Consider the following 17,269-nt stretch of genomic DNA (forward strand, 5'->3'; position numbering starts at 1 on the left):
CCCCTAGGCCCCAAGCCGGTCCGCCCCGGGCAGCTGGGTGCTGCCTCGCTCCAGTCACAGGCGCTGCTCCCCTGGGTCCCGGGCAGGGAGCCCGTGGCGGTCGTTGGGGCCTGGCGGGGTGGGGGGTGCAATGCGGCGCTCCCACCTGGCGCGGGGCCAGGACGGGCTGAGCTGCGGCGCTGGGCCCGGGCTCAGTAATCCAGTCACAGGCGCTGCTCCCCTGGGTCCCGGGCAGGGAGCCCGTGGCGGGGGTGGGGGCCTGGGGGGGGGGGGGGGGCCCCCCCCCCCCCCGCGATCTGTGATTAATGGCCAGCAAATCCTACCCTGGAGCCAGCGAGGGGGACCTGGGGCTGGGAGGAGCTGTGTTCCCTGGGGCAGGGCTATCACCTGCTGCCGCCGGCGGGGGCACTTCTGGGGCCCCAGCGGAGGTGCCTGGCAGCCCCCTGCGTGAGCCTTTCTCCTGCCCTCGGTGCCCTTGTTCCAGGGTGGGGGCGGCTCAGCCGGGAGCCCCCTGCCCCGTGCTGTGGGCTGCCTGAGGGGTTAATGCACCCCCACCCCTGCAAAGGCCTGGCCGCCCCTCCCCCGTGTGCGAAGTCCTGCCAGATGGTGCCGTGCTGCAGTCATCTGCTCACTTGCCAGTGGCCCGCTTCCCTGCCGCAGCCCTCCCAGGCCTGCTCCCCATGTGCTGCGGGGCAGGGCCGGGGGCATGGACACCTCCCTGCTCCCCCCATGCCTGTGTGGGGGACCCTTGGAGCCACTGTGCTGGGGAGGGCTCAGGGAGCTGTAGCCTGGTTGGGGAGCAGGGGGCACGGGGCTGTCCCTGGAGCTGCCCTACCTCCTGTACCTTGGCCTGGCATCAGGGTCCTGTCTCCCTGCTGCCTACAGTGGGTGCGTCCTGTGTTGGACTTGCCTCGTGCTCCTGTGTTGGACTTGCTCCTGGGCAGAGCAGCGTCTGCTGGTCCCTCTCCCCTGGGCATCATCCAGCGCTGGTTCATGGGGAAGCCTCTGGGGAGGGAGGGTGGGCAGCTGCCCGTGGGCAGCGAGAGCTAGGCCAGGGGCCACGGCAGGGCAGGCACAGCCCTGGGTCTCTGCCCGCACACACGTGTGCCTATGTCCATGTCCCTGGGGCTCCCTTGGCGCTCCATGTGTGCCCCCATCCCTGTGCTCCATTGCCCATGGGGAGGGGGTGCATGTGCCCACCAGTGCTTGTGCCCACATGCACGACACCAGGATGAAGCATGAAGGCAGGCGAGGTAATTAAAACTGACTACTCAAACTGCTCATTATGAGCCACTTTGTCACTAATTAAGTTAATTCTAACCTGCTGACGGCTTGTAGGCACCCTCCCTCCCCCGAGCGCCTGGTGCCCAGAGCTGCGCAAATGGGACTGGGGAAGCCCTGGTGCTCCACAGTATGGCTGGATCCTGGGTGAGGTGGGGGCAGTGCTGGTCTGGGAATGACCCCAGGGCCCCCCCAGGCTGCTTCCCTCCCTGCTCCGGCCTCTCCCCAGCCTGTGGGGGTAGGGGGGGGGAGCATCCAGCATGCCCCTCTTTCCGCAGCCCCTCCGCCATGCCCGCATGAGGGAGTGCACTGACGTCCTGTCAAAATAGAGGTCACTACAGCTACCGCCAAGGGAGGGACTTGCCTCTCTCTGCTGCTTGTTGGGCTTCGAGCCAAAGCCCTGTTGGAGGGATCTCTCTCCTCTCCTTGGAGCAGGGGGAGGGGGTGAGGGCAGGTCCCTGTGCCTGCCGCTTGCCGTGAATGGGACGGGGGAGGTGGCTTCGCTTGCTGGGACTATAAGAGGTGCCTTCCTCTTGGATAGCTGCTCTGTCCTTGCATCAGATATATGATGTCCTGCTCCTTAGCAGGCCCCTGGAGTGGGGCGGAGGGGTAGGGGGGTAATAGCTTGTATGGTGCTGGGGGGGTGCAAATATCTGCCTGAGGCTAGAGCTCCAGGTTTGCTGTCCCCATGTCCTGGGAAGGGTGCAGTAGCTAAATCTGCCTGCTGCAGTGCCCAGCACTGTAATACGTGTTGCTGCATTGAGTTGTCCTCTGTAGGCTTCAGAGTTAATGGCTGTCTGGGGTAGCTGGTCCCTCTAGGGATCCGTGCCTGCAGGCAACCTGCGTGTGCTGGGGTGGACCAGCTAGGGCACCCTGTGCTCCTGGCTGCTAGGCACTGCCCCTGTCTTGCGCTCACTTAGGGGGTTCATGGAGCGGCACCATGGCCCAGGGTAGGGTTGACCCTGGCTGTCCCATCCCCCTGCAGGTTGTGGCAGCAGCACGCTGAGCTATGACCTCTTCCAGCTGGGCTACACGGACATCACCAGCATCGACTACTCGGCCGTGTGCATCGAAGCCATGCGTGCCCGCTACACCCACTGCCCCGGCCTGCACTGGGCTGTCATGGATGCCCGTGACCTGCGCTTCCCCGATGGCAGCTTTGACGTGGTGCTGGAGAAGGGCGTGCTAGATGCCATGGTGGCGGGTGAGGCTGACCCCTGGCACGTGTCGCCCCAGGCCACAGCCCTGCTGGACCGAGTGCTGAGCGAGGTGCGTGGGTCAGGGCTTCGTGCTGGGCATAGCTGCCCCAGGACGGTGCTGGTGTCTCACCAGGGGTGAGGGCGCCATAGGGACTAGATGCCAACCTCTGGGGGCCTTGGTGCAGCTCCCTGGGCTGGGCTGCGGTGGGCAGTTGGTGCCCTTATAGAAACAGGCCTTGCATATCATGGCTGGAGGAGGCCTGGGTGCAGTCGGGCTAGGTTATAATAGGCTGGGTGTCTGTGGCAGCTCCTCCAGACATGGCCGTGGCAGGCTGGGCTCACTCCAGCCCCTTGGAAGCCATTGGCAGTCAGCAGTGGGGGGCCACCCAGCCTGCCTTGGGCCTGGGGCTCAGTATCCCTGAGGGCCCCTCTCCTGGCTTCCTTTCTTGGCCTCCCCTTGCAGGGGCTGGTAATAGCTACTGCGTCTCTTCCAGCCTCTGCAGCGTCCCCCCTGCCTCTAAAGGGGGTGAGGGGCAACCCCAGTTGCTCACTGCCCACTGGGTTCCTGGGGGGGTGCTTCAGCTGAACAGCAAGGTCTGGGACCAGATGCAACACCCGCAGCCTGTGCGAGCCCTCACGTCTGAGGCTGGGCCTCACATCTCCTGGGAAGGGGAGTCACTGTCATCTCCCCTTTCACCCTGAGCCACAGCCAGGGAGTCCCAGCCATGTTAGGCCAGGCCAGGGAGGCAAATGACAGGTGTGGTGGGAGGGAGGTTATGGGTGGTGATGGGAGGGGGTCACAGCTGGGTGTGGGGAGCATGGCAGGGGGCAGTGTGCTGGATTGAAGGCCGTGAGCACATCCATGTGTCAGAGAGCAATGCTGGGGCTGCAGGTTGGCAGCGAGGGGGCCTGGCAGTGCTGCCCCTCCCCATGCCCACAGGTCCAGCTCCCCAATGCTGCAGTTTCTGCAGGGGAAGGTGTGAAATTCCTGGTCCCTGTCATCGCCCATCCCTGCAGCCTGACTCATTGGGGTTGCCATGGTGACAGGTCTGCAGCATCTCACGCCTGCCTGCTGGGGCGGGGGGCACCGGGGAAGCCTGGGGTGGGGCAGGGGGAGCGCTGGCTGCATGCTGGGGTTCAGCCCTTGGCTCAAGGCTGGGGCGGAGCTGGGGGGCCACCGGGGCCATGCATGGCCAGGATCCTTCCCCGGGTAGCTGGGGGACCTGAGCGGGGTGAGGGCCCAGGCTGGGCCCCTGCCCTGGCTGCAGTGACCTTGGCTAGGCACTGCCCCCTGCTGATGCCCACCCCCTTGCTGGTTCTCCATGGGGCAGGGGCGCTGGAGGAGTGCCCAGCCCCACAGTCTGTCTCGCCCAGGGGTTCATGTGTTGTTGTCCTGTCTTGTGGGGGTGTTGGGCTCAGTCTCATGGCTTTGGGTTGGGGGGTGGGGGTGGCCCCAGCTTTGGCAGGGCCCCAGGGCCTGGGTTGGACTGGGCAGCGGCAGGGCAGGGCAGTGGGGACCGCGCCCCACGGGGTGAGCGGCTGTGCCCTGCCCCCAGGCAGCACCCGGTGCCGGAAGCCAGCCAGCCCCCACTCGCTCTCATTAGCTGGGGACCCCGTTGTTGAGGGAGATCTGCCCGGCTCGCTCTCCCCGGTTGCCATGGAAACCCTCGTCAGTATTGACTAGGCAGTGACGTTACCATGGGGATGGGTAATGCCTCCAGGCCCTTATTAATTGGCATGAGGGGGGAGATGCGACCACAGCAGCCGGCGCTGGAGTGAGATCAGGTGGGGTGGGGGCTGGGCTGGGCTGCCATGTGCCGGGTGCTCCCTGGCTGGCGGCAGGCCCCCCCCCTCCTGCTGCTGCTGGTTTCCCTCCTCCCTGCCCCTGCTTTGAGCTGGGCTCTTCATGGGCCGCAGTCCGTCCCCGGTGGGGTCCTCTCACCCCAGTCTCATCCAGCTCGGCTCTGCTACTGCCCTCCTCTCCGCCCCAGACCAGACATCCTTGCACCAGGGGCTGATGCCCGGGTCCCGCGGCCCTGCGGCTGAGAGCTCAGCCGTGTCGCTCGGGACCCTCCACACCTTCACCTGGTCAGGGTGGTCTCTGCTTCCCTTCTGCCACCACAGCCGGGGTCTCAGTGCTGGCTGGTTCCCGTGGGTCGGGGGCACTGCTCAGCCTGCTGCCCCCGGTGCCAGCTCCAGGGCTCATCTCCACGGGGAGCAGGGCAGCGGGCTGACAGCTGGGGGAAGGCTGAGTGCGGGCGGCAGGTCCCGGTGCCCTGGTACCCCAGAAGAGAGATCGTAGGTGGGTGACGGAACAAAGCATCCGTCAGCTCTTCAGCCAGTGCGTGCTGCAGGGATGGGAAGCAGCAGTGGTGCCAGGGAGCCCGGTAGGGGGTCAGTCATTTCCTTCTGGAGAAGACCACGAAGGCTCAGCAGTAGCCCAGCAGTGAATTGGTGATGCACAAGTGAATTGACTATATAAAAGAGCAGGCCCAGCCCCCACCCGGGCTTTACAGCCTTGCTGCTGTCTTTTGGTCTGATGCAGCTGGGGGCAGTGTGAAAGGCTGGGAGGGCAGAGGGATCCCTTTTCCGTTAGCCAGGCAAGGCAAGCTGGGGCTGGGCTGGGGCCCCTGGGTGGGGTGGGGTGGGGAGCAGCAGGGCAGGAGGGTTGGAGATGCACGCTTGCTGCTTGGTTCCTGCTGGCACTGCTGGTGGGGCTGTGTGCGTGCTAGGACAGGCCAGGGAGGTTCCTGTGCCCCTGTTGCCCAGTAAAGTTAGCTTGCAGGCACTGCCTGGGAACTGGGGGGAGAGTGAAGGGGCTCTTTCTGGTCTGATTCTCTTCTTGCCAGGTCTGGGCTTGGGCTTGCACTGGGGTCTGCCCTACATTTGTTTCTCATATTGCTGCCCCAGGGCCCCCTTGCCAAGCCCTTGTGGTTGCTGCCCCGTGGCACTGCCCGCGCTGGCTGAGGTGCTGCCTGACTCTGTCTCTTGGCCCAGCTGGAGGGATTTAGCTGCTAATCTCCAGCTCGATCCCTGCAGTCCCCAGCATCTCCCAGCTCCCTGGCCTTCAAACCTGGCGTAGCAGTATCCAGACCGCAACCCCCAGCTCTGCTGCAGGGCTGGAGCCTTGTGCGGGACAGGGACCTCCCTGAGTGAGGAAGCCCAGGCAGGGTCTGTCCAGCCCAGCACCAGTCCCTCCCAGCCCTGTGAGGTGAGGGGGAGGCCTTGGCAAGCGCAGCCATAGCCTGTTGCAAACCCTCCCCCTTCACTGTTCCTCCCCATGGTCTCTCTTGTCCACTCCTGCCCCCCACCCTGTGCTCCTCCAACTTCTCCCTCCTGGCATCTCCCCCCAATGGGATGGGACCTTCCCCATGTCTTTGCAGGGCCCCCACTCCTCAGCTGATGTTCAGGAGACCAAGAGTACCAGCCCCCTGCCTTGCTGCCTGTGTCTGGTTTGTCCCTGCCCTGCCGTCACCTTGTGGAACTGTGTCTGCCCCCAGGACAGTTACGTGGAGCCCTGGGATTGCTGGGGTCATTCCCCTTTCTGTGCTGTCAGGTCCAGGCTTGGCTCCTTCCAGCTCCGCGGTCTGGTTGACGGGGGGCTCGGCCTGGCTGCGGCACTGCTGCTCTGGGGAGGTGCGTCCTGGGGGAGCTGAGGCCAAGAAGACTTTGAAGCAGGGGAGCTGGGACCCAGGGGAGGTCTCTTTTCTTCCTGGCTTTTGGGGGAGCATGTTCCTAAGCTGGGCACTGCCCCCACCACCCCAAGTCCACAGGGCTCTGCCCCATCTCGGCCTGGGAGCCCATCTCAGTGTCTGCTACATGTCAGTGCCAAACCTCCCTGCCAGCACCTGGCTACCTACTTCGTGGGTGTGACCAGCTGCCTCAGCCCCTCTTGAGAGGGATGGGGGTGGTGTGCACACAAGCTGCTAGCTGGGCACTGGGGGTAGCAGTGGGCACAGAGCTGGGCATGTACGCACCAGCACCGACTCACACCCAGTGCTTGCTGGGGCACATGCCACTCTCCTGGCACAGGGTCTTTTGTGCTCCCGCAGCCCCCACCAGCCTGTTTCTGTTCCTGTCCCTGGCCTGGCAGCTGGGCTCTGGGTCAGGGTGTGGTGGTGTCTGTGCAGGCCCCAGGCATCAGCTCTCTGGGGCTGGCAGGAGGGGAGGGGAGCTTGGGGAGAACGGCTGTGGGGCCCTGGCCCAGCCCAGCCCAGCTCTGTGGCTCTTGGCTCATCTCTGCCTGTTGTGCTCAGCCCCTGGCTCCTAGGCACTAGCCCCACGGCTGCTTCCCCGGTGGATTGTGGAGAGCTCTGCTGAGGGGCGATGAAGGCCTGGTTGGGGTCTCGTGGGATCCCTGCAGCAGTAGGTATCCCCCTGGGTGCCCTCTCCCCACTCTGCCTCATGGGTTGTGGCTGCTCCTGGCCTTCCTGCTGCCTGAGCCTGGTGCAACTCTTGTGGGGTGGAAGTGGGGGAGGGCACGCAGGGGACCAGTGCCAATGCAGACCCTGCTTCCCCTCCCCTCCTTCCTGGGGCTCTTGGGAGACCCCTTCCCCTGCCCTGCAGGCGACTCTGGGCCCTGATGTAGTGGCCCCTTGGCTTCCCAGGGGCCTGGTGCTGGGGCTCCCTGCCCATGGTGCCAGGCCCAGTCCCACCCCATGCTCCTTTCTCCCTGTGGCTGGAGGAAGTGCCACCCCTCAGCCTTTGGCACCTCAGGCTAGGGTTCCCTGCCCCTCTTCCCGGCTCCCTCCAGCCTCGTCCGGTTCGCACGGGGATCCCAGCACCAGCCCTGATTCCTGGCTGGGGGGCTGGGGCTCCCCTGGATAGTCCTGCCCAGGGACTGAGGGCATTTGCTTTCCTCCCATCTCCATCCCAGGCCTTTGGCTCCTGGACTCTTAGCACTTGCCCTCTCCCTGCTGTGGTGTTGTGCGGGAAGGGTGCAGGCAGGGAGCTGAGGAAAGGGACTGCAAAACCTCCATCCATGCTGGCAAGGGGCAGAGACATGGGCTTGGGGCTCCTGAGACCAGCCCAAGGTGACACGGACCCAGGCAGAGCTCGGGCGCCCTTTCCTGCCGGGGCTTCCAGGCCTGTGCAAGGGAAGAGGTCCTGGCTGCTGCAGGGTGCGCCTGGGCTGTGGGCAAGGGGCAGGGTGAGCCTGGCACTTTCCGGCCTGGTGGGCTTCCACCCAGGGAGCCCCCAGATGCCCCCACTGGGAGCATGAATGCGGCACTGCCCCCCTCTCTCTGCTCCAGTCCCAGCACTGGGGCCCCCGTACCCTCCCTTCCCCTCTGTATCGGATAGGGAGGGGGTGGCCTGGCTGTGCACTGGGGGGGCGAGGGTGGCTGTGTGATCATGGGGGCGCTGCTGGAGCTCTGCTGTCTCTGCCGCCCCCGCCTGCTGCAGAGCCCCCTGCTCCCCTCCCCCCCGCAGCTCTGCAGCTGCTCCTGCCAGGCCGTGAGTCATGAGCACCGAAGGGCATCCAGCCCCCCCTGCTCTCCCTGCCTGCCAGGGGCCGGGGCAGCGAGTGCGGGGGAGTCCCCAGCCGGCAGCACGGTGCGGTGCGACGCGGTGTGGGGGGGCTCTGCCTGCTCCACTCTGCTCCGCCCCGTGCCCCTTAGCATGCTGAGCACGCCGGTGCTGCCCGCCGCTGCCTCTGACATTGGGCAAAGCCAGGCAGGAAAATTGATGTTCTTTTCCATCCTATTAGTGGGAGCTTAGTTCCAGCCAGGGGAGGATGATTAAAAGGGTCGAGTCCTCCCTGCCTCAAACAGCCTGGGCCCAGGCTGGAGGGCTGGGGTGGAGGGACCTGGCACTGGGGCTGGGAGTGGGGGAGAAGCCAGGGGAATGGGCCCCTCCTTCCCCCCTGAGGTGTTTCTGGCTTGCATGTAGGAGTCATGGAGCGATGCCTGCCCTGCCTGTGGGATTGGGCTCCAGGGGCTGCAGCCTTGGTGTGACTTGATGGAGCAAGTGGCTGTACCCCCAGCCCTGGTTTCCTGGTGGCTTGTAGAGCTTGGGCTGAGGATGACTGGCTGCAAGCAGGGCGGCTGGGGGAAGGTGGGAAGCAGCCCAATAGGTCACCAGTCTGGGAAGCCTCGGAGCAGGGGTGGGCATGGCCCGGGGGCTCTGGGGTCCAGCAGCCGGGGCCAGGCAGTCATGGTCTTGCTTCCCCTTGCAGGTGAGCCGGGTGCTGCGGCCCGGTGGGCGCTTCGTGTCCATCAGCTTTGCGCAGCCACACTTCCGGAAGCCGCACTACGCACAGCCGGCCTACGGCTGGTCCCTGCGCCATGAGACCTATGGCACCGCCTTCCACTACTTCCTCTACACCATGGTCAAGGGTCAGGCCCTGGCGCCCGCTGACCTGGCACTGGGCCGCAGCCTCCACGAACCTCCCTGCCCCACCGGGCCACCTCAGCTGCCACCCAGCCCCATGGCTGACACTGAGGACTTCCTCTACGCCATCGAGCTGTGAGGCAAGGAGCTGTGTCCACAGGGCTGACTGCAGCTGCCAGACCATGTGCCATGGGCCAGAGCCTGGCCCCACCTCTGTGCCTTGCCTGTCACTGGAGCCCAGTGCCCACTGGGACCCTGGTTTGGGGTTGGACTTTGCAGCCAGCTCAATAAAGCAGGTTTCTTTTCTGACGTCCCCCAGCTTGACCCTGTGTCCTGCTGCGGATGGATGTGGTGTGGGGGGGTGGTCTTTGTTGCTGGGGCTTTCTCACTCCAGTTTCTGAAAGGTCCCTGTGTCCCCTTGCCCACCCCAACCTGGGCTCCCAGGCTCCTCCCATGGAGGTCTGGCCTGTTGGGCTGCCCTGGGGCCCGGGGCACAGCTCTCTGGGGTAAAGTGGCTGCAGCCTGGCTGTTCCTGCCAGGCCCAGGCTGAGCTCTGCCTGTGTGCTATGAGGTCAGGTGGGATCTGGTATGAAATCTATGAGTAGCCCGGAGCCGTGCTTGGATTCAGCCAGTCCACGTGACATCAGGGTGTGGACAGGTGAAGGCTGGGCTGGCTGGAGCCCTGGGTTGGGGGCAGAGAGGTAGGTAGCAGAGCACCCCCACGATCCCTCTTTCCTGGGGCTGGTAGGGGGCCTCTGCAGTCAGAGGGGGTCAGAAGGGAGCCCAGAGCCTGGGCTGGGGTGGGCAGATGCCAGGACTGGCAAGGCTGCCTCTAGGTCAGGAGAGCACAGCCCCATTTTGTGAGACCCCTACGGTTGCCCCGAGTGCCCAGCTCGACACTGGGGGTGGCACCAGAGCCTGCAGCCTCTGGCCCTGGCCTTGCTGCCAAGAGCATTGCCCAACATGCAGGCTCTGTGGGGCACCAGTAGGCACCAGCTCCAGCTTTGCCAGGGGCTCTGGTCTCCAGTGAGCTCCCAGCCCAGTGCCTTGGTTTGTCCCCGCCTGCTGCCACCCTCAGCTGAGCCTTGCTGGAGTCTCGCCAGGCCCCTGCACTAGGTGGCTGGTAATGAAGCTGCCAGAGCATCCCTGAATCATTCATTCCCTCCATCTATCCTGCACGCAGGGGAGGGGCAGGAGCCTGCCCTGCAGCTGCTCACAGGCCTCCCGCAGCAGTGTGGGGCAGCCCTGGCCTCAGTCTGGCCTGGTCTGGCAGGGCACGGAGGGGGCCAGCACCAGCCCCTCCACAGATCCCCTCCACCCGTTTCCAGCACCCCTGCAGCAGGGGGAGAGCTGGGCCAGGTCAAGGAGAGGCTGGTCCGGTGGGCACCCACTGGGAGGGGTCCTGCTGTCCCAGAGGCTGGAACCCCTCTCCTGACCTGAGCCAGACCCAGACCCAGACCCAACCTGGCCCCGGGGGCTTGGGCCATCCCCCCCTCCGGCTGGATCAATGCGCTCCCCTGTCTGGCGCCCTCCAGGTGGCCCAGTCAGCACCCGCACATGCAGGCCTGCACCTGTGCAGCTCAACGGAGGGGGGCTTTTCCTAACACAGGGAAAACGGGGCTGGGGTGCCCGGGGTGTGCACGGAAACGTGGCAGCCCCGCAGCCCCACTTCTCTGCCCCCAAGCCCCTGGGCAAAGCAGGACCCGCACCCCCATCTGCCCCTGCGTGCTCCTGGCTCTGCTGCCCGGGGGCCAGGACCGGGGCCACCATGCAGGGCGCCCACGGAGCTGGGAGCACGCCGGGGCAGCGCCAGCTCCAAGACACGCTGGCTGGCTCCCGCCGTGGCTCACACGCACGCAAGCACGCTCACATATACACGTGTGCACAGACATGCATGCACACGCACGCACACGAGCGTGTGCACACCCGAACATGCACACAGTGTGCAAATGCACGCCTGTGCACGCGCGCACACCTACACATGCACGCACACCCACGCGCGGGCACACATGCACACGCACAGTTACACACGCGCATACACACACGCAGGCACAGAGGCTGAGCCACCCAGACCCTGTGCCCACATTCCTGCCAGGCTGAGCCACCCAGACCCTGTGCCCGCAGCCCTGCCAGGCTGAGCCACCCAGACCCTGTGCCCACATTCCTGCCAGGCTGAGCCACCCAGACCCTGTGCCCGCAGCCCTGCCAGGCTGAGCCACCCAGACCCTGTGCCCACATTCCTGCCAGGCTGAGCCACCCAGACCCTGTGCCCGCAGCCCTGCCAGGCTGAGCCACCCAGACCCTGTGCCCACATTCCTGCCAGGCTGAGCCACCCAGACCCTGTGCCCGCAGCCCTGCCAGGCTGAGCCACCCAGACCCTGTGCCCACAGCCCTGCCAGGCTGGGCCACCCAGACCCCATGCCCACATCCCTGCCAGGATGAGCCACCCCCACCCCAGCTGCCAGGCTGGGCCTTTGCTTGGTGCAGGGCTCATGGCTGCAGCTTCCCTGGCCCAGGGGTCGAGGCTTTTCTGGCTCTTACCCCTTGGAAGCCATTGCTGGGCAGACACAATTCCCCTCCAGCCCCAGGCACCAGATGGGATGGAGACAGGGTGGTAGGCACTTGGGCACTGCCACAGCCTCAGGCTGGGGGGTAGATGGTCTGGGCAGGGGTCGGGGCCCTGCTGTGCTCAGGGCTGTACATGGGCACCCCAGTGCCCTTCCCCAGAAGCCGACAGCCTTTGGTGCCCCTCTAGTGTGTGCAAAACTTGTGGGCATGTCACAGTGCCTCCCTCACCGCTGTCATAGGGCAGGGCTCCCTAGCAGCTGTAGGCTATGAAGCTGGAGTCCCCCGAGCAGAAGGGGGCTGCTGGGCACGGGTCAGCTCTCATCCCAGCCCTGCCGGCCTGGGTGACACCACCTGCCAGCCCAGGGAGCCCAGCATGGAGAGTCCCCCTCCTGCCCACCAGTAATGCCTGAAGAGCCCCTGCCTGTGTCAGACCTGATGGCACAGGAGCTGAGGCAGGCAGCCCTCTGCTCGTGGCACTGGCAGGGAGATGGGGGTGAGGCCTGGCAGTGCCACATGCCTCGGTATGGGGCTACTGTCTAGGGCCATGTGGGAGGGAAGAGCCCCTTGGGGTGGGGCAGTACAGGCACTACCAACTGTCCACTGGGCCCCATGCAAAAGCAGGGTGAACCCCTGAGCTGGCATCATGGGTGGGAGGAGAGAGGAGACGGGTGCTCTCAAGCTGGGAGGGAAGTAGGCTGCCTGCTTGGGCCTAGCACAGGACAGAGAGGGGGGCAGAGCCGTGGCTTGACTGTGATGGGTTCCCAGGGACCCTTGGGCAGCCAGGACCCCTGTGGGTGTGTGGGGGCTGTCCCCGCCCTGCCCACTCCTGTCATGCCCCAGGCAGGCAGCTCCACAGCCCAAAAGAGCCTCCTGTTGGGAGCTTTTTTCCCAGGTGCCATTCTCACCAGCTTCCCAGCACCTAGCCTGGCCTGGCAGGGCAGTGTCTGCAGAGTGCCCTTGCCCAGTTTCCCCAGGGCCAGGCAGCCATGGGCCCTGGTAGGACAGGAGTCCTCTTCCAGCAGGGGGTCTCGGGCAGCAGTGCCTGGCCAGGCTCTTGCTACAGTGATCTGCCCCGGAGGAGGGTTCACTAACCTGGCTGTTTCCATCCAGCAGTGCTGAGTGGCCTCAACCCTGGAGCAGCCGTGTTGGGCCAACTCCTCTCCTCTCCAGCTGCAGGGCTGGTGCTGCTTGTGACCGCTTCCCTGCGGTGGAAGCCATCGCAGCTTCCACCTAGGAGCTGCAGAGACCTGTGCCAAGAGCAGCCCCCACGGCTGGTGCAGGGGCTTGTGGCTGGAGAAGACAAGGCCACACTGGGATCACCCTCGAGCCCTCCCCTGGGAGCTGCATGCCCGATTGCTGCCAGTCTTGGCTTTGGAACAAGCCCCAGGCCCTTCAAGGGCCTCAGCCCCTACCCAGGTACCCGCTGTGATCTGTGTGATCTCTTTTGGGGTCCTTGGGGAAAGGCCCAGCCTACAAGGCGCCCTTCCCTTGTGTGCTGCTTCCACCGGGCTCTGCTCGGCAGCCCACCAGGGAGCCACTCCGGCCCCTGCTTGCCTGGCCCGTGCTGTGAGTCTGGCAGAACAAGGCAAGGGAGGGGCTGAGTCCCCCCTCACCCTCCTTCTTTCCAGGGCATGTCTGCTCCAGCAGTTGATCTCAGGATGCCCCAGGCTTGTCTGGCACGTTCCCAGCTGCATCCGCGCTGTCCTGTGTCCCTGAGGCCGGGGCTGTGTTCCTGGTGACTGACTTGGAGCTGTCTGGGGTGAAGGCCCCCCCGATCTGAGCCGGGCTCATGGGGCTGGAGCAGGGAGTCCTGTTACCTTGTGCCCTAGCCACAGCTCTGCACCAGTCCCCGCTTGGACCCTGCGCTGGTGCTGGGAGCTTGGCAGGCCTTTGCACCCTGGTTGGGGGGCATTTGTGTACTGGAGCTGCCCCGTGGCCCTGGTTGTAGCCCCCCCTCCTGGGGGTGTTTCCTCCCTGCCCCCCTGCCTGTAGGGGTGTGATAGGCCATTGCACCAGCCTGAGGCCTCTGCTCCCAGCCCTCCGCTGTGTAGCAGGAAGGAAGGCAGCCCCAGCACCCAGCTCTGCTGCAGAGCTGACCTGGCTTTCCCCTGCCCACAAGGTTGGGCCAAGGAGACAGCCTTCAGCTGGTGCCTTGTGGTGAGGGGCAGACGCGGGGCTTTCCTGAGCTCCGAGCTCCAGCCTGCAATCCCAGGGAGGTTGGGCATGGGGATGGATCTGGAGGGGGCCCAAAAGGGGTGGATGGTGGCAGGGTCCCCATTCTCCGCCTGCTGCAGAGGCTGGGAGGGAGTCTGGGTGGTCCCTGCTCAGAGGCCTTGCAGAGGGGCTGGGATCCCAGGGGATCCCGGCTGCCATCTCCATGCAGAGGTCTGGAAGGGGGCCTGGCTCTTCTGTCATGAAGGTGGCTCTACTCCTGCCAGCTCCACCTGGTGCCGAGAGCCCAGGCTGGCTTCAGCTCTCCTGCAGCCATGCACGCAGCATTGGGAAGGTGAGGGCACAGGCCGAAGAGGAGGTGGGGGGCCGTGGGGATCCGTGCTGTGCCCACAGGCTCCCCACCTTGCTCTGCTGGAGGATTTGCCGCAGGCACAGAGATGCCAAGCTGCAGGGAGCTCACCAGGACATGGCCATGGACACCCAGAGCACCTCTGGGAGTGGGGTGGGGTGGGGTGGCAGCTCAGGCAGAGATCCAGGGCAGGGGGAGGGGGGTTTGTGTGTGCACACTCATGCACTTCCATGCCTTTGCGGGTCTGCCCGTGACCCTTGCTCTCTGTGCAGATGCACGTGTATGCAAGGCTCTGCACGTACAGGTCTGGGGGCATCCCTCACCAGGTGTGGGCACCGCTGCCATGGATTCATGTGCCTGGCCCAGGAGCAGGGCCGCTCCATGCCCGTGTGTCTGTCTGTGCCAGCGGGGAAGCCTGTAGCTGGGGATTGCGGTTCCCACTCCTTCCTGGTCCGGCAAAGTCAATTGATGGGGAGAAGCATGAATGAAGGCCAAGGCCTGGAGCGGGAGGGAGGGGCTGACCCCCAAGGGCTGCAAAAGGGGAAATAACCCCCCTCCCAGCCCCTGCCAGTGCCACGGGTGTCTCTCCAGTGCCCCCCACTCCATGTAGGGCTCAGGGCTGGCCTGTGTCCAAAGGAGGGGAAGACTGCTTGTGACCCCCCAGTGTCCTTGGATGCCCCTTCCTGCCAGCCCCCTCTGTCCAGCTGCAGGCACAGAGCTGCGGAGCCCCCCCCCCGATGCCACCATGGGCCTGCAGGACTGCTGTCTCCCCCTGCTGCCTGCCACGTCGCTCCCTCCTCCCAGGGGGGCAGGGGCCCCTCCACCAAGAGGCCCCGCTAGCGTATTTACCGTGAACAACTGGCTCCGCTGCCTCATTCCCGTCTAAAGCAAGAACTAGGTCAGCTGGTCCCTCCCTCCCCCTGCCAGGGAACCTGCAGGGACCCGGGTCTGGAGCCCCCGCCGTGGAGCCCAGGGATTCACCCGCCTGCTCCAGCTCCCAGCAATGCAGTCACCTCCAACAGGGACAGGGCCACTGCCAGGAGAACAAAGACCCACCATGCCTCTCTGGGGCTCCGGGCCCTGGAGAAGGTGGTAAAGCCCAACAATTGCCCCAGAGCAAACTGTCCTGGTGCAAACCCCATGGGCAGCCTCCTTTCCTGCACCAGGGGTTGGATCCAGCCCCTTTCAACTGCTCTGGATAGGGAAGAAAGCCCAAGCTGGCTGCCTCTGCTCGGTACATGTATGTATTTATTCATCAAGTTTTGTTCACCAATACAGTGAAAAATGGCATTAAAATTTACAATGGATCATTCTCAGAATGTCATGGCATTTTTTTTTCTGATTTTTTTTTTTTTTTGCTTCATCTTCATAAAATGACACCGTATAATGTTGAAAAGAGGACAGGTTCTCATGCACGTCGGACCCGGAGAAGCTCTTGGAAAAAAAAAAAAAAAAGCAAAAGGAAATGAAGGTCCAAAATTAAAAACACCGACTCTGAACCCCCTCTCCCCAAAAAGGGGCAGCAGTGCCCAAGCCCGTCAGCTCAACCCTTTTGTAGCTGGGTTCCTGCGAGGGCCAAGCCCTGGGTCACAGTATAGGAATCTTAAATACATTTAATTTGTGTGCAAAACCCTAAACACATTCAAGAAGTCCCGTCCGATCCCGCTCTGGCATTGGAGAGAAATGGGCCGTTTTCTGACGGCCCCGGTGGATCTCCGCTCTAGACACCTTTGGGAGCGCATCTCTTTCCTTCCTCTCATGGAAAAAAAAAATAGGAACCATCTTTGATGCAGTATTTGGACACGGAGCAGATCATTGTTAACAAAGATTCGGATATAAAAATACAAATATGAGGAGTTCTGTTTAAAAAGAAGTGAGCCGTAGTGAGATGACTAGTGGCACCGAGACGTGGCACCAGACCAGGAAGCTCATGCAAAAAAGATGGAGCAAAAATGTCTCTCGACAGCAAAAAGACAATCACTGTCTTATATAGAAGAGTCCCTCTGCCTTCCTTTCCGCCCTGCTGGCTTCACATTTGCTTCCCATCTGCTGGTATCTTGCAAACTGGATGGGGTCGGGGGATGGGGTGGAGGGGGGCTGAGATGGATGGAGGGCTGGGGGGAGGGGGGTGATGGCACTCACCGGAGCGTTGAGAGGGATGTGTGTGTGTGCAGGTGTCCCACAGCCACCCGGAGAGACAGAGAGAGGGGTGTAAAGTGCATCATCGCTAGAGGAGACCTCTTCAACAGCGCGCCGGGGGCCCCGGGGCTCCGAGCTCCCAGGGAGACAGCACCTTGGCAGCGTGGCATGGAGTCAGCCTAGGCAAGGGAGCGGGGCTGGGGTGGGGGGGAGCCGGGGCAGGAGGGGTGGTGGGGAGCGGGGAGCTCCCTGCCAAGGCTGGGCTGGTGCTGAAGAGGACAGCCCCCAGCCGAGGGCACCGCCGGCACGGACAGCTCCCCGGCCGCGGGCAGGAGCGGCGGGCACAGGCGGGTGCCAAGGTCCCTTTGCTCTCGGTCGGGTGCGGAGGAGGGTGAGATGGCCCCAGCGGCCGCCGCCTCGGCCGGGGGCGGGGGGGGGGTGGAAGTGGTGTTGCCAGCAGCCTCGTCGCCTCGCCTTCGCTTCCCTCGCTCCACAGTCCACCAGACATGCACAGCCCAAAGTGCTTAAACCCGGATCAGAGTCTGCCGCTGGGTGCAGGCGCCCGCCCGCCGGCTTATACCCCCGCCGGCGACTTGTCCGTCATGCCCTTCAGCACCTCGTCTATTCTATCGTCCTCGATCACCACTGCGGGGAGGCACAAGAGGGTGGTCAGGGGGCTGCGGGGCACGCGGGCACCCTCCACCCCCGGGGCTGGCACCGCTGGGCCGGGCCCGCTCCGAGCCTCTGCGCGGTCTCTGGAGCCGGCGGCGGCCGGAGGAGCCCACTCGCGGGCACGGGCCATGCCAGGGGAGCACCAGGCAGGGAGCGAGCCCGGGCTGGGGGCTGTGCCCAGGATGGGGGGGCTGCACCTGGGCTGGGGGTGTGTGTCCAGGCTGGGAGGGGGGTGCACAGTGCCCGGGTGGGGGGTAAGGGGGCTGTGCCGGGGGCCCGGAGACGGAGACCCCCGTCCCTCTGCGGCAGGAGCCGGAGGCGGGGGGCGGGGGCAGCCCCCGAGGGGGCTTTACCTCGCTTGGCCCGGCCGATCTGGCCCAGCTTGGGGGGCCGCTTGGCCTGGTTGCCGGCGAAGAAGGAGTTGGTGTCCTGCAGGCGGCAGCTGAAGGAGATCTCGCTGACCTCGGCGTCCGCGCCGTAGCGGACCTTCTCCTCGCTGTAGGGCAGGATCTCGGACATGGCTGCGGAGCGGAGCGGAGCGGAGCGGAGCGGAGCGGCG

The 17,269-nt window shown here is 64.8% G+C and overlaps 2 protein-coding genes across 2 annotated transcripts; one reads left to right on the plus strand and one right to left on the minus strand.

The window, feature by feature from the left end:
* Positions 1-2,244: 2,244 nt before the first annotated feature.
* EEF1AKMT4 (EEF1A lysine methyltransferase 4) lies at positions 2,245-9,123 on the plus strand (the record flags this gene model as incomplete). Its single annotated transcript, XM_025195902.1, has 2 exons — positions 2,245-2,550; positions 8,656-9,123. Coding segments are annotated over 2 exons (600 nt in total), but the record flags the coding sequence as incomplete, so codon positions are not given.
* A 6,118-nt stretch (positions 9,124-15,241) lies between these two features.
* Positions 15,242-17,262, minus strand: CAMK2N2 (calcium/calmodulin dependent protein kinase II inhibitor 2). The gene is made up of 2 exons (XM_006017111.3): positions 17,064-17,262; positions 15,242-16,683 (listed from the first exon to the last, which is right to left on the minus strand). The coding sequence occupies exons 1-2, from the start codon at positions 17,227-17,229 to the stop codon at positions 16,613-16,615; spliced, it is 237 nt and encodes a 78-aa protein (XP_006017173.1). The 5' UTR covers positions 17,230-17,262; the 3' UTR covers positions 15,242-16,612.
* Positions 17,263-17,269: the final 7 nt, after the last annotated feature.

The sequence above is a fragment of the Alligator sinensis genome, unplaced genomic scaffold, assembly GCF_000455745.1.
Source record: "Alligator sinensis unplaced genomic scaffold, ASM45574v1 scaffold301_2, whole genome shotgun sequence".
Lineage (NCBI taxonomy): Eukaryota > Metazoa > Chordata > Crocodylia > Alligatoridae > Alligator > Alligator sinensis.